Here is a 13,534-nt window from a genome sequence, read left to right as displayed (position 1 = left end):
ACATGGTTCCACAGACACATTTGTTCTTATATGTCCACTTCTCCCAGCAGCACAAGTGAGCATTTCAGTCAAAGTCAAGCACCTGAAAGCATCAAGCTTTTCAGTCTATGAATGGCAATTTGTTGCTGTTGCAAGTGGCATATAAAGATGACATTTTGTAAACACTAGTTCAGAACTTTGGGGTCACTAAGAAATTTAAAAGAAGACTTAATAAGCTCACGGCTGATCCAAAAGATAGTAAATATTGTGAAATATTATTACAATTTAAAATGAAAGTTTTCTCTTTGAATATGTTTTAAGATGTAATTTAATTTGCGATCAAAGCTGAATATTCAGCATCATTACTCCAGTCTTCAGTGTCACATGATCCTTCAGAAATCATTCTAATATGCTGATTTGGTTTCTCAAGAAACATTACTTATTATCAAATGTTTTTAAAAAATTTGTGCCGGATTTATTTATTTATTTATTTAATGTAACTTTAAAAAAAAACAGCATTTATTTGAAATCGACACATTAAGTAACGCTATAAAAAGTATTTACTGTAAATTTCATGCATTGTTGAATAAAAGCATTCATTTCTTTAAAAATAAAATTTTACTTTTGAACATTATATAAAATACAATGAACGTTTTCCTCGGCTGTTATCCTGAGACCAACCTCATATCAGCCAGGTGGATAAAAGCTTGCAATAAACCAAATCAGAGCTGTCACAGCAAAATAAGAAGAGAAGTGGGGGAAAAGAGCCAATGGCCACTAATCCTGGAAATGAGAAACCTGCTGAGGCACAACGAGCCACAAACAGGCTGAATAATTATCAGTTCCTCAGAGCTACCGCTGCTACAGCTTACAGCAGGAATTCATTACTCAAGCACTGAAGCACACACACACACACTAAGTGTGCCAGCCGTGTACCTGTGTGAGATTAGGTCAGGACGCACAAACAAAACTTCATCCCCTCAAATGCATGATAGGAAAGGATTTTGCCGGTGAGCTACCATGGCTTTTAATTTGATGTGGCATATTCATACATTCATAGAACTGATACGAGACCTTTCCAGCCAGAAAATCATTCGGATCACCATTATAGTGTATAATCCTGTTTGTCACAACACACGAGGAGTGGTGTGGATTATTAGAGAACACCTTCATTTGGTGAAACCACCGATTCAAAAGTAAATAAATCTCATATGCTCCATGACTTCATGGAGTCAAAGGAGGCTTTCATTTTTCCACATCCCACGGTCACAGAGACTGTGGAAATAAATTACAGAGATGCCATTAGACTTGAGGGGTTTTGGTTGTAATCAAGCAAAACCTTCAACAACAAGTAAAAGAGGCTTTTGTCCTGTCATTACTGCTCCATAAAGATCCTGTAAACCAATGAGTTTAATACCACATGTAGAGGAAAGTTTTGGAAATAGATTTTTCATTTTAAATGAAAATGATGGTGCGTGATGTTGATGGTTACTAAGCCATTGTTAAGTGGTTTCTAGCATTGGGATAAAATGCTTTCACATTTCCAAATAAACAGACGGTTGCACAAAAAAACTAAAACTAAAAATTGTAAAGAGGATTACAAAAATCAGTTAAGAAGTTTATTGCAGTACATTTTACAAGATAAAACCGTTCTAGTCTTTCTACTTTAACATTTTTAATTCAATTCAATGTTAACAATTTCTTTAATATTCTTTATGAGCAAATACTGAGTGAAAGTTGTTTCTATAGACAATGCAGAAGTGTTCATTGACACACATTTGAAATCTTAAACATCTGTTATATCTCCGCTAAATGTCGTTCTAACATTGAAGAGCAACGTATGAAAAAAATATTAGATCTAGAACCAAAATGACCGCATCCACATGAAAATGCATATGTCTGAAATAGAGGTGCCATCAAGATTTAGGTTAATCCAGGCCTATATAATATGTATTTTCTTCCATTAAAAATGTAAATGGGTAAGTGGAATTCCAAGGTATCTGGTATGTGAAAACTCTTAAACCCATGTGACCAAAAACAACATATGGTGTGATAGATTACTACCATAAAAAGGTGAAAAGAAAAACATTTGTAACTGGAATAACCATTGAGATCTTCTTAAACCTGTCTCATGTACCAAGAAACAATCTGAGATTTCTGTTTGAATGTTCTGGAATATCACATCCCATAATCTCTTAATCAGAAAAGGCTTTCATGCCACAGCAGAAGAAATGTGAGTGAGATTTTCCAGACAGCCAAAGAAAACCTGGGCAGCATTTATAGCCAGCGAACTCAAAATCACTAGAGTTACGAGGCTGAGGATAACTACAGGTTTTATTTTCCTATTGACTTTCAATCAAAGGGAGGAGAAAACAAACAGCATGAGGACAAATGCAGGACAACTCAAACATGATGCTCAAGGTCACAGGTTTGCTCAATTCAAGAGGCTCTTATAGCATGATGGATGTTTTCACAAATGCATTTGCTCACGATACAATGACGTGTCTTGTTGCAGTGCATCTGGTTGAACTGAGTTCAAAAGGGCTGCTGGAGAGTAATTCAACACGTCGTTCATGACACAAGAGCAGATCGATGGCATTATCCTCATCTGCCTGAGAGACCAGAGAAGACTTCAGAAAGTGCATCAAACGGAAACAAATTCTTATATGCCTTACCAAAAATGTTTTTTAAAAGTACTGTACCCTGATGAAACTACCATTGTATTCATTTAAATACCTTACAGCACAATTTAGACACCATAATATATGAATATGGTACTCATAAAAAGAATTAGCAAAAACTACAGATTTCAGTTTTTAATTTTCTTATGAAAATATAAACATTTAATTAAATGAATAAACAAAATAAAGAAATATATTAATACTGGCTGTGGTTCATAATATTTACTGATTCTCTTCTCTATCTTGAGATACTCTTTAATAAATAATCTTTCCTCTATAGGTTTATTTAAATAAATTATTTTCTCTTTTTTTTTCCCCAGGATTTAAATATAGTAAAAAAAAATTTAAAAAAAAAAGTAGAAAAAAAAAAGAGAAGATTCAATTTATTTGTTAATAATACTTAGGTTTATCTTTATTTTTAATTTGTTATGTTAAAATAGTTATATAAATATTTTTAATGCATTTCTGCAAATAAATAAAACATCCAGAATACAAACATAAATGTTGCTTTCTAGAGACAATAAACTGACTATATTTAATAATATTTACTTGTTATTTTTCCATTTATTTATTTATCAACTATTTTATTTTTTATTATTATTAAAATTAGTTTTTCCTGGTAAAACTACAAAAGGGGGGGGGGGGGATAACCAGTAACTAGTAGCATTAAAAGCAAAAAAATCTTATGAAAAAAAAGTCAACGCATCTTACAGAAATCATATGCGGTTTAATTTATTAATTATCAGTCACAATAATAATACTAATAGATGTGATTCAACATAAGTAAAGAGTAAAAAACAATTGTCCAACAAAGTTTTTTGTGAATTAAACTGGCATCAGCAAGCTGGGCTTTTAACTTCCATGTTTGTCGTTCATGTCACGCTTTGGGTTTACAGAACTCTAATCAATCTTACAATCAGATTGAAGCTGGCTTTTCATCATAGCCCTGTCTGTTATGACTAGATCAATTATATATATGAATTTATGGAAGGAGTTTGCATCTGATCTCCACCGCACAAATGTCGTGCATATAAAAAACTTCCTTCAACTTCATTGCCTTATAATTTCATAATAAATAACTCAAGAACAGAGGTCTGCTCACAAAACTGCACAGAACAAATGAGTGAAGTGAATCACAGAGACGGAGCCACTGGTCCACAGATCATACAGGAACACAAGTCTGGAAACGAGAGCGTCGCTCTATGAGAACAGATGGCGGATTTAAAGAACAGGCACAGACGGAAACATCAAAGCAACTGGTGACCGGTGACCTGAACTGCAAAAATGGCTTAATTCTGCTTTACAGCCACATTTTCTGTGACATCTGAAATTAAACCAACTATTTTGATAGCCTCATATAAGCAGGGCACCAAAGAGCACAGGAAGGTGTGATAAGACACAACCATTTCACCGATAAGACATGAGGAGCCATAAAATCAAGAACAAAAAAAAACATAGCTTTGATTTTCTGTATGATTTAACGTGTGGATACGTCTTCTTCAGATGCATGCAAAACCCATAATCCATCATATTAAAGACCTAAAACATAGACGCCTATAAATACCCAACATATGCATAAATCAGTCCACAACACACCTCCAGTCATGCTTCATCATAAAAGAAGACCATAATGGTTTGTTTATTTTCTGACCTGTGGCTCCTGGACACATGCTGGGATGGGGAGGAACACATCAGCCAACTCCTTAATGTTTCCCCCCCACAGTCATTAGTGCTCATTACAAATAAACAGACAATCAAGAGAGGCGAGGAGCAATTACCCTCGTCTTTGATCTTGCCTTGATTTCCTTTAAAATGCCCCTCTTGGTTTCTCAAATAAACAAACCCAAGTGAACAGCTTTTGAAGCAAGCGGCTCTATAGCTTAATGGGGAAAAATAAAAATAAACAAATCAATGACATCATATTCTGTGTTGGCTGAGACATGTCATTACAGAAGAAAAAAAAAAAGACTTCATAAAGCTGTTAAAAATGCTTCAGCACTCATAGAAATTTATAATTCATTCTGAAATGCATTTTGCAGCCCTCTGGGACTTTGAAATGCTTTCAAATTAATATGAGCATCAACAAAACACACGGTTTCACAGTGAAGCAGTCGTGCATTACACACGGTTTAACCAAGGTCAGAAGATACTGCATTTCATCACCAGGGTGTAACTGTCTCGACATGCTGTTGAAGGATCTGACACATGCTGCAAGGGTGACAGCTGCAAATATGCTTCAATTGTTTTTCACTGGCAGCCCATTACAAACATGGGATTATGCATAAGTCTTTACTAAGACTATGGCCACTGAACTATTACTGAGAAATTCATCTTCTATAGCAGGTACACCACATTAACCTTTAAAGTGCATAGTTATTAATATTGATCTAAATGAATAAGACTCATTAAATGAATCGCTAAATTAAGTCTACAGCATCTGGTGATCAGATACATCACCGTATATTTTTGAATACCGTAGTATAACCATCTGATACCATCACCAGTAAAGAGTCGAAGTGCTCATTAATTCTGAACATATTGTAAAAGAAGTTATTTGAGCTCTGTGACAGCATGAGCATCTTTGGGTTTATTCTGAGCAGCGGTCAGGGACCATGGGAGTGTGTTTCGTGGCGTTTCTTTTCATCCCCAGTGTTCTCCTGTGTGAGTCCAAGCAGACGGCTCTCTATAGATGAGCCAGGTTATCAGCAGGACCCAAGCACTAATCCCCGGCCAGAAACGACTGTCTTCCGAGTCTGTTTGTCTGCTTTTTTCCTTCCCTCTCACGTGGAAAGATCCGCTACACAAGGTCACGCTCAGAAAAGCATTGAATGGGAGTCAGGAAAATGACATACCTGAAATATGATGAACGGCTGCCCCGACCAGCCAAACAGCAAAAAGCAGATGGCAATTAATACCTCGACAGGGAACAGATGAATAAAAGAGAGCAGGAGGAGGGAGAGAACCAGAAAAAGAGAGCGAATGAATACCTTTAGGGCTATTCAAATCTTGCCCTGGAGGGCCAGTGTACTGCAGTGTTTAGCTCCAACCCTGATCAAATGCCTTAGGGTGTGTGTGTGTGTGTGTGTGTGTGTGTGTGTGTGTGTGTGTGTGTGTGTGTGTGACTCAACTCCAGAACATGACACTAAAAACAAGTGCACAGGAGAATTATCATAACCCCAATTAACAAGAAATTAATAAATAAAGTAGGCCTACTTAAATTACATTTTATATTATACATAATGTTCTTTGTCTCCAAACAAAGATCTCGGACGAAATGACAACTAATAATGTCTTACTACCAAAAACAGTTACCTTTTAGACAGTTATTTGTATGCTTGACACATCTGTGAACTTGAAATATCTATAATAAACAGCCATTTATAGTTCACTGAAAAATATAAAATAAATAAAAAAAACTTCAGGAATAGTTTAGCCAAAATTTGCTGAAAATGTACAATCTAAGAAATTGATTAGTTTGTTTCTTCATCACTTCACTTTTTCACCAATGGATCTTCTGCAGTGAATGGGTGCCGTCAGAATGAGAGTCCAAACAGCAGATAAAAACATCACAATAATCCACAACATTTACAAGCGAAACAGTTCTAAACAAATATGGCAGTGCATTTTGATGTGAGAGGACAACATGGGATAGACTTTTTCCAGTGAAGGAAGCATTCTTCTAGATTAAGGACTAGTACTTGGGCCAACCACCAGTAATCCCTAGTTACCTAATTCAATATTTACATTTACAGATCAGACTTTAAAAGGATGTTTTCACAGTGATGTCATAGAACAGCGGTTCCCAATCCTGGTCCCGGAGAACCCCCAACACTGCACATTTTAGATGTCTCTCTATTCAAACACACCTGATTCAACTCATCAGCTCATTAGTGAAGACTGCAAGAAGTCAGATAAGAGAAACACCAAAAGTGTGCAGTGTTGGGGGTTCTCCAGGACCGAGATTGGAAACCACTGCCATAGAATAACCATTTTGGGTTCCAGAAAGATCATTTTTAATGAACGGTTAATTAAGTGTTTAGATAGCCTAAATAATCTGCTCAGAAATATCAGACACACCTATGAGCGGACCAACAAAAACAGCATCCCGTGTAAAAGAACAAGTCAGAGAAAGAGCGACAGCGCCCCCTGGAGAACACACTCAGAAGGGTCACGCATTACTCGTGTATTTTGTCCTGCATCAGTTTATGATCGCTTTTAATTTGCAGTCATACAAACTCATTTCATGTCACAAACATAGCTAAAAGGCAGAAGAGAAGAGAACCCTGCAGACAGAATGTTTTTTGCTATTTAGCCTTACAAAGCAGTACTGCTACAAATACTGTGGTAGTATGTAACGTTACTGCTGAGCGTGTACTATGTCATTTACCTAAACGGTACCATGTCAGTACCAAATGCAAATATTAGCATGAAATATTGTCCAATATAAACATTGTAAAATTACAAACAGTACCATAGTACTTTTCTGAAATCAATATTTTGCATTATAATATAGATGCACCATATTCACTAACCTGAGCATAAACATGTGGCCGTATATAACCGTCTGAAAAAGTTTTCTCTAAGATTTTGGAAATTAACTATGGTTTCTTACCTCTGCAGACAGCTATGGCAGGCAGTTTTCAAGAAATCCTTGGCTATGCAGAACGCATACGGCTCGCATGAATGAATCACTTCACCAGCTTTGAGTTCGCGCAGAGCACGCAAACCATTTCCTTTCCCCTCACTGACAAACCTCTCTATATTCATAGCCATCATATCATAACACTATTATCTACTGATTTGAGAGTCCATGCGCCGACATACAGAACATGCACTTTATGAATGCCGTTTGTATTCATGACTGTCAACTTGACACGGTCCTTGCGCAAGTTATATAAAAAAACGAAACATTTCCCAATAAAAACAAAATTTCCATAATCATTTTTATATGTATAAATATTTTATCTAGGAATGAATGCTGATTTCAAATATTAATAACAGAATAATACATAATATAATAATCGTAATACTTTCAGGATTGCGCAAAATAGACGCACTCTTGATCAGCATAATATGTTGGAGGGTCGCGGCAACATGACGTACATTGTGCGCCTCACCAATAGGATTGCGAAACAGTCGGGTCAACAACATGCGGGGTTCAATGTCACAGACGCGTGTGCTGCGCAGCTTTCATTAATGTAGATCCTGTGGGTAAGAACCGCTTCATTTGAGGTTAGTTTGGGTTAAAATGATCTAAAAGTGTGTTACCATCGATTTGCATGTCAGGAGAGACAGATAGTTAACGATTGCGTCTGCTGCCACAGCATTGGTCAAGATGCATAAGCAGAATATACAGGAATAATACGTAATGTAATGGTCAAAGCATTTAAGCTATGGTGGAAATATGTATTTAAAGAGATATTTTCAATAAAATATATGGCAATCAAGCGAAGGAAATGTCTGATCTGAATAGCCACGTGCAGTGGCTGCAATGATGCAGTTTTGATAAACCATATCATATATACATATGTATGTGTAACTCTTTACAGTAAGGTTCAGTTATGACTGTATTTCTTAATATATTATTATATTAGATATATTATATAATGCATATTATTTAATTTCAGGCTGCAAGCTTGTTGTTGGTCATCATGGCAGCGTGTGGAGGTTGTAGGTTCTTTGTCCTGACTTTAAGAACTCTGTGTGGAACATCAAGATCTGCATCACCCTGCGTTCTTCCTTTCACTAAACACAGGACTTTGTCCACCTCTGCGGGAACTTGCTCTCTAGACCCTTTCCCCTCCGGGTCAAGGAAGACCCCGGCTCAGGTGGGCAAACCAGAGCGAATTTTTCCATCCCCAGGAGGCGTTCAGAGGAACCTCTCTGCTATCGCCGTTCCCCTGCAGGGTCAGTTTCGCCCCCTCTGCCGGTACGATCCTTTAGATTTGGGCGATGTGGAGGAGAACACACAGAAAGCGCTGGCCTGTAAACACCTGAGACGGTTCATAGTAGACCCTTCCCTCGCAAGAATCGTGACTGACCACCTCGCCGGAGACATTGATGATGGGAAAGCTGTTATATTTGAGTGTAACCCAGGTGTGTGTTCCTCAACTACTAATGAAATGCTGTCAGTATTTGTTAAGATGTTAATGTGGGTTTTGTCTCTGTCCGCAGGTCCTGGGGTGTTGACACGTGCTCTGCTGAACCGTGGAGCTCAAAGAGTAGTTGCCCTAGAAAGTGACACTAACTTCCTTACTGATCTGAAGGTAGGTGTCCAGTTATTCACTACTCATGCATAGGCCAATCACTTAAACCACTTGCTCACCAATGGATCCTCTGCAGTGAATGGGTGCCGTCAAAATGAGAGTCTAAACAGCTGATAAAAACATCACAATAATCCACACAACTCCAGTTATCAGTTAATGTTTAATGAAGTTAATTGCTGCATATTTGTAAGAAACAAATCTGTCATTAAGAACTTTTAAACTTCAAGCTGTTGCTTCTGGCTAAAATAAGAGTCCATAATAATATTGCTCTCTCTACTGAAAAAGTCATCTTATCTGAATCAGGAGAAAAATATGCACAGATTGAGTGCTGTTTACAAACCACAACAGTTATAAACAATTATGTCAGTGGATTTATTTATTTTTTATTATGTGAGAGGACAACAGGAGATTGACTTTTTTAATAGAGGAAGCATTATGATGAATTATGAATTGCTATTTTTACCAGAAGCGATGGTTTAAAGTTAAAACTTCTTAATGATGGATCTGTATCTTACATTCACGCAGCTTTTGATTTCGCAAGACATTAATTAGTGGATTTGAGATTACTAGTAGATTATTGTGATGTTTTTCTCAGCTGCTTGAACGCTCGTTCTGACGGCACCCATTCACTGCAGAGGATGCATTGGTGAAAAATTAGAGTAATGCTACATTTCTCCAAATCTGTTCCTGTGAAGAAACAAACTCACCTACATCTTGTGTGGTCTTTTCAACAGATTTGTATTTTTGGGTGAAATATTCTTTTAAAACATAATGCATTAGTTCAGTGTATTGTCACACATCCGATTTTCTCCCCACTTTATTATTGAGGACATCAATATCATTTTAACCATGATAGGTATGTTAAATAAAAAACAGCACACTCCTAAAATAACCTTTGATCTTAAAGGACCTGGAGCGCAAACTGGATGGGCAGCTGGATGTGGTTCATTGTGACTTCTTCAAACTGGATCCCATCGGCCACGGCAGCATGAAACCACCCGTCATGTACTCAGAGAAACTCTTCTCTGACCTTGCCATCTCCGAGGTTCCTTGGACAGCAGGTTAGTGCCCTTTCAGATTAACGTGGAGGGGAAGAAAGAAGGACATAAGGGATAACATAGGGATAAGTAAACTGACCCTTTAAGAGACATATAAATGTGACCCTGGACCACAAAACAAGTCTTTAAGTAATTTATTTAAATTGAGATGTATGCATCACCCGAAAGCTGAATAAATAAGCTTTTGGTTGATGTGTGGATTGTTAGGATCGGACAGTTTTTGACAGAGATACAAATATTTGAAAATACTGAGAAAATCGTCTTTAAAATTTTCCAAATTAATTATTATCAATGAATATTACTAATCAGAAAATTAAGTTTTGATATATTTACAGTAGGAAATGTACAAAATATCGGTATCACTTGTTAACTGATAACTATGACATTTCTCTCAATAAATTCTTAATTTGCTGCTTATTAATAGTTAGGAAGGTAGTTGTTAGGTTTAGGTATTGGGTAAGATTAGGGATGTAAAATAAGGCATTAATATGGCTAAATTTCTATTAATATGCACGCTAATAAGCAACTAATAGGTGTTACCTATTCTAAAGTGTTACCAAAATATCTTCATGGAACATGATCTTTACTTAATATCCTAATGATTTTTGGCATAAAAGAAAAATCTATAATTTTGACCCATACATTGTGTTTTTTTTTTTGGTTTTGTTTTTTGGCTATTGCTACAAATATACCCCAGCGACTTCAGATAGGTTTTGTGGTCCAGGGTCACAAATATGTTTTCTATTTCTGGATCAGATGTCCCAGTGAAGATTGTGGGGATCTTCTCACAAAGAAATGAGAAGAACATACTGTGGAAGCTGATTTACAACCTGTTTGAGCGCCGCTCCATTTTCCACTACGGACGTGTGGAGTTGATCATGTTCATCAGCCAGAAAGAATACAAAGTGAGTTCACATGACTCCATGTGTGGGAAAGTTTTAACTATACAAGTAGCAGCAGTTGGAGCTTTCAAGCTACATCCAAGTCTGAGTTCTGCTTCTTTTCTCTTTTAGAAACTAGTGACCCGTCCAAGAGATTACAAGAACTACCAAGCTTTCAATGTTCTCTGGCAGATGGCCTGTGACATTGAGTTACTGCATGAGGTAAGGCTTTTTATTATTATTTCTGGATCATTGTTACCTTTTTCCAGAAACAATTTAGCAATTAATGACCGGTGTGTTTGTGCATTATATTTGTGAATATAATGCATAATTCATATTTGTGAATTTCTGCTTTGTCTTCATTACCAGGAGCCTTTGTCTTCCTTTTTAACTGTGACCAAGAAGTCTGGAAGGCCCTCCTCAAAGAACACTGTAAGTATTGGCACACAAATACTAACACTCTAGGATTCAGCATCTTTTTATATAGAATTAGTGATTCAGGAGAAGCACTGTGTCATCACTTCATTCTGTCTGATCAATTTGATTGAAGTTCTTCTTAATGAATAATTTGAAATCATTAGTAATCAGCATTCAGACCAATGAGTCAACTCATTTTCCCACTGAATACTGTTTTTTTTTTTACTTTTTAACTTTTATCACTTGCTTACTTAATTGCAGGTTATGTGCGGTATTTAAAAATGAGCTGTGAAGCGCATATGCTGATTTGCTGTTCAAGAAACATTTCTTTATTATTATCAATGCTGAAAACAGTTGTAGTAACTTTTTCTGGATTCTTTGATGAATAGAGATTTCAAAAGAACAGAATTTACTTGGAATTGAATTCTTTATAAATGTCTGTGCTGTCACTACTTTTCAGCAATTTAAGTATTAAAGGGAAAGTTCACCCAAAACTTAAAATTCTGTCATTAATGACTCACCCTCATGTCATTCCAAACCCGTAAGACCTTCATTCATATTCAAAACACAAATTAAGATATATTTTCAATGAAATACGAGAGCTTTCTGACCCTGCATAGACAACAACACAATTACCATGTTCAAGGACCAGAAAGGTAGTAAGGACATTGTTAAAATAATCCATGGGACATCATTGGTTCAGCCACAATTTTATGAAGCTACGAGAATACTTTTTGTGTTAAAAGAAAACAAAAATAACATCTTTATGACTAAATGACTTTTTTTTTTTTTTTTATAAATGTTCTTTTGAATTTTCTATTCTTCAAAAATAAAAATAGTTTTTTAATGAATAGAAAGTTCAAAATAACATTTATTTGAAATATCATTTTTTTATAACATTGATTCTACTGTCATGGTTTATGAATTTGATACGTTGTTGCTAAATAAAAACACTACAAAAACTTAGTATTTCCAAGGTTTTCATTTACACTTTTTTTTTTTTACCTCCACAGTTATCCCAAAGTGATAACCTTTGCTTGGTGCGAATAACTCCACGTGAGGACTTGTTTAACTCTCACCTGACTCCCTTAAACGGCAGCACTCTGGTTTTGATGGTGAAACAGTGCCTTGCAAAAAGGAAAAGCAGACTGATAGAACAAATTAAGTAAGTTTATGATCCAAACTAGAATTTCTGAGTGAACAAACAGTTCTAAACTAATATTAGAGGAGCTGTATTCATACTTTCCTTTTGTATTGGGTTTTCTAAAGCTCATGGAGTCCTGGCAGTGGATCAGAGCTCATCTCAAAGCTCAGCTTCCTTGATGACACGATGACAGGCGACGTTTACCCCGATGAGTTCAAGCGTCTGTTTGAGCTAATGGAGCAGTCTGGAAACTTCACTCAGAGCTGGCTTTATGAGGAGACACTGGAAACCACCAACACCGGTCATGCATAACACCGCCTTGAATGTATTTCCTACAGAGCTAATCATGGATGAAAAACAAAAGACATTGTTTAATATGGAAGAGACAGCTAAAGAAGAAGAACACTGTACAGCTTAAAGAAACCCGAATCCTTAATGATGGCCAATATTTAGACAGATCGTCTATGAAAGACTTTTGATAAAAGTTACATTTAGAAATAAAATGTGGCCTGGAGAAACAGGTTTTGTCAGTGGCTGTTTTGGTTGTCATTTACTGCTGGTTGGATACCTTTGGACAAGTTTGGAGATGTTTTTTGCTATATAAAAAAATATTGTTAGATTTTGGAGGTATCGTTTTCATGCCGAAGCCATAAAGCCAATAACCATTAAATGTGTATAACATATACCTGCTTGATCTCTTTGATGGCAACATAAATAAATAAAAAAATAATAATAATAATTATTGTAATTGTAAAGATTGCATTACCAAACCAATTAATGATGTAAATGTTCGATAGTACATTTTGTTTGTTTGCTTTAAATATGTATTTAAATATATGAATTTTTAATAAACAGCAAATAAATGTGAGAATTGCTTGGTTTTTAAATAATGAAAATAGTGACCCACCAAGTATTATCCAGAATATTATGAAAAACCAAACCAGTCTAATGAAAGAAAGAAATGCAAATGATTTGCTAAAACTGATTTAATTAAATTTAATTGTCATGATTTTTTTCTTACTTTCCCTCTTTATTTTCTTTGCTTTTAACTTTTTTTACTCTTTCACATTTTCATTTTTTTATTTTCATATTTTTTTTTATATTAATG

At 35.9% G+C, this 13,534-nt stretch overlaps 2 protein-coding genes across 3 annotated transcripts in view; one reads left to right on the top strand and one right to left on the bottom strand.

Moving 5' to 3' along the window:
- smyd3 (SET and MYND domain containing 3) overlaps nt 1–7,528 on the bottom strand; it is a 133,932-nt gene extending 126,404 nt beyond the window's left edge. The window contains exon 1 of the mRNA XM_052620216.1: nt 7,273–7,528. Coding sequence (XP_052476176.1) covers nt 7,273–7,436 — 164 coding nt within the window. The 5' untranslated portion in view covers nt 7,437–7,528. The remainder of the gene's footprint in view (nt 1–7,272) is intronic.
- Nucleotides 7,529–7,749: 221 nt separating this feature from the next.
- On the top strand, nt 7,750–13,297 carry LOC128031788 (dimethyladenosine transferase 2, mitochondrial). 2 transcript variants are annotated; one of them, XM_052620214.1, is made up of 9 exons: nt 7,750–7,892; nt 8,288–8,756; nt 8,835–8,926; nt 9,834–9,987; nt 10,741–10,889; nt 10,998–11,087; nt 11,235–11,297; nt 12,296–12,447; nt 12,552–13,297. In XM_052620214.1, exons 2-9 carry the CDS (start codon nt 8,312–8,314, stop codon nt 12,736–12,738), a joined length of 1,332 nt encoding a protein of 443 aa, XP_052476174.1. In that variant the 5' UTR covers nt 7,750–7,892; nt 8,288–8,311; the 3' UTR covers nt 12,739–13,297. The 2 variants fall into 2 exon arrangements, with proteins under 2 accessions (XP_052476174.1, XP_052476175.1); XM_052620215.1 differs by having other exon boundaries at nt 7,775–7,871.
- Nucleotides 13,298–13,534: the final 237 nt, after the last annotated feature.

This window comes from Carassius gibelio, chromosome A17 (genome assembly GCF_023724105.1).
Source record: "Carassius gibelio isolate Cgi1373 ecotype wild population from Czech Republic chromosome A17, carGib1.2-hapl.c, whole genome shotgun sequence".
NCBI classification, from domain to species: domain Eukaryota; kingdom Metazoa; phylum Chordata; class Actinopteri; order Cypriniformes; family Cyprinidae; genus Carassius; species Carassius gibelio.
The sequence above is the reverse complement of the archived record's forward strand: the minus strand, read 5'-3'. Positions and strand labels throughout refer to the sequence as shown.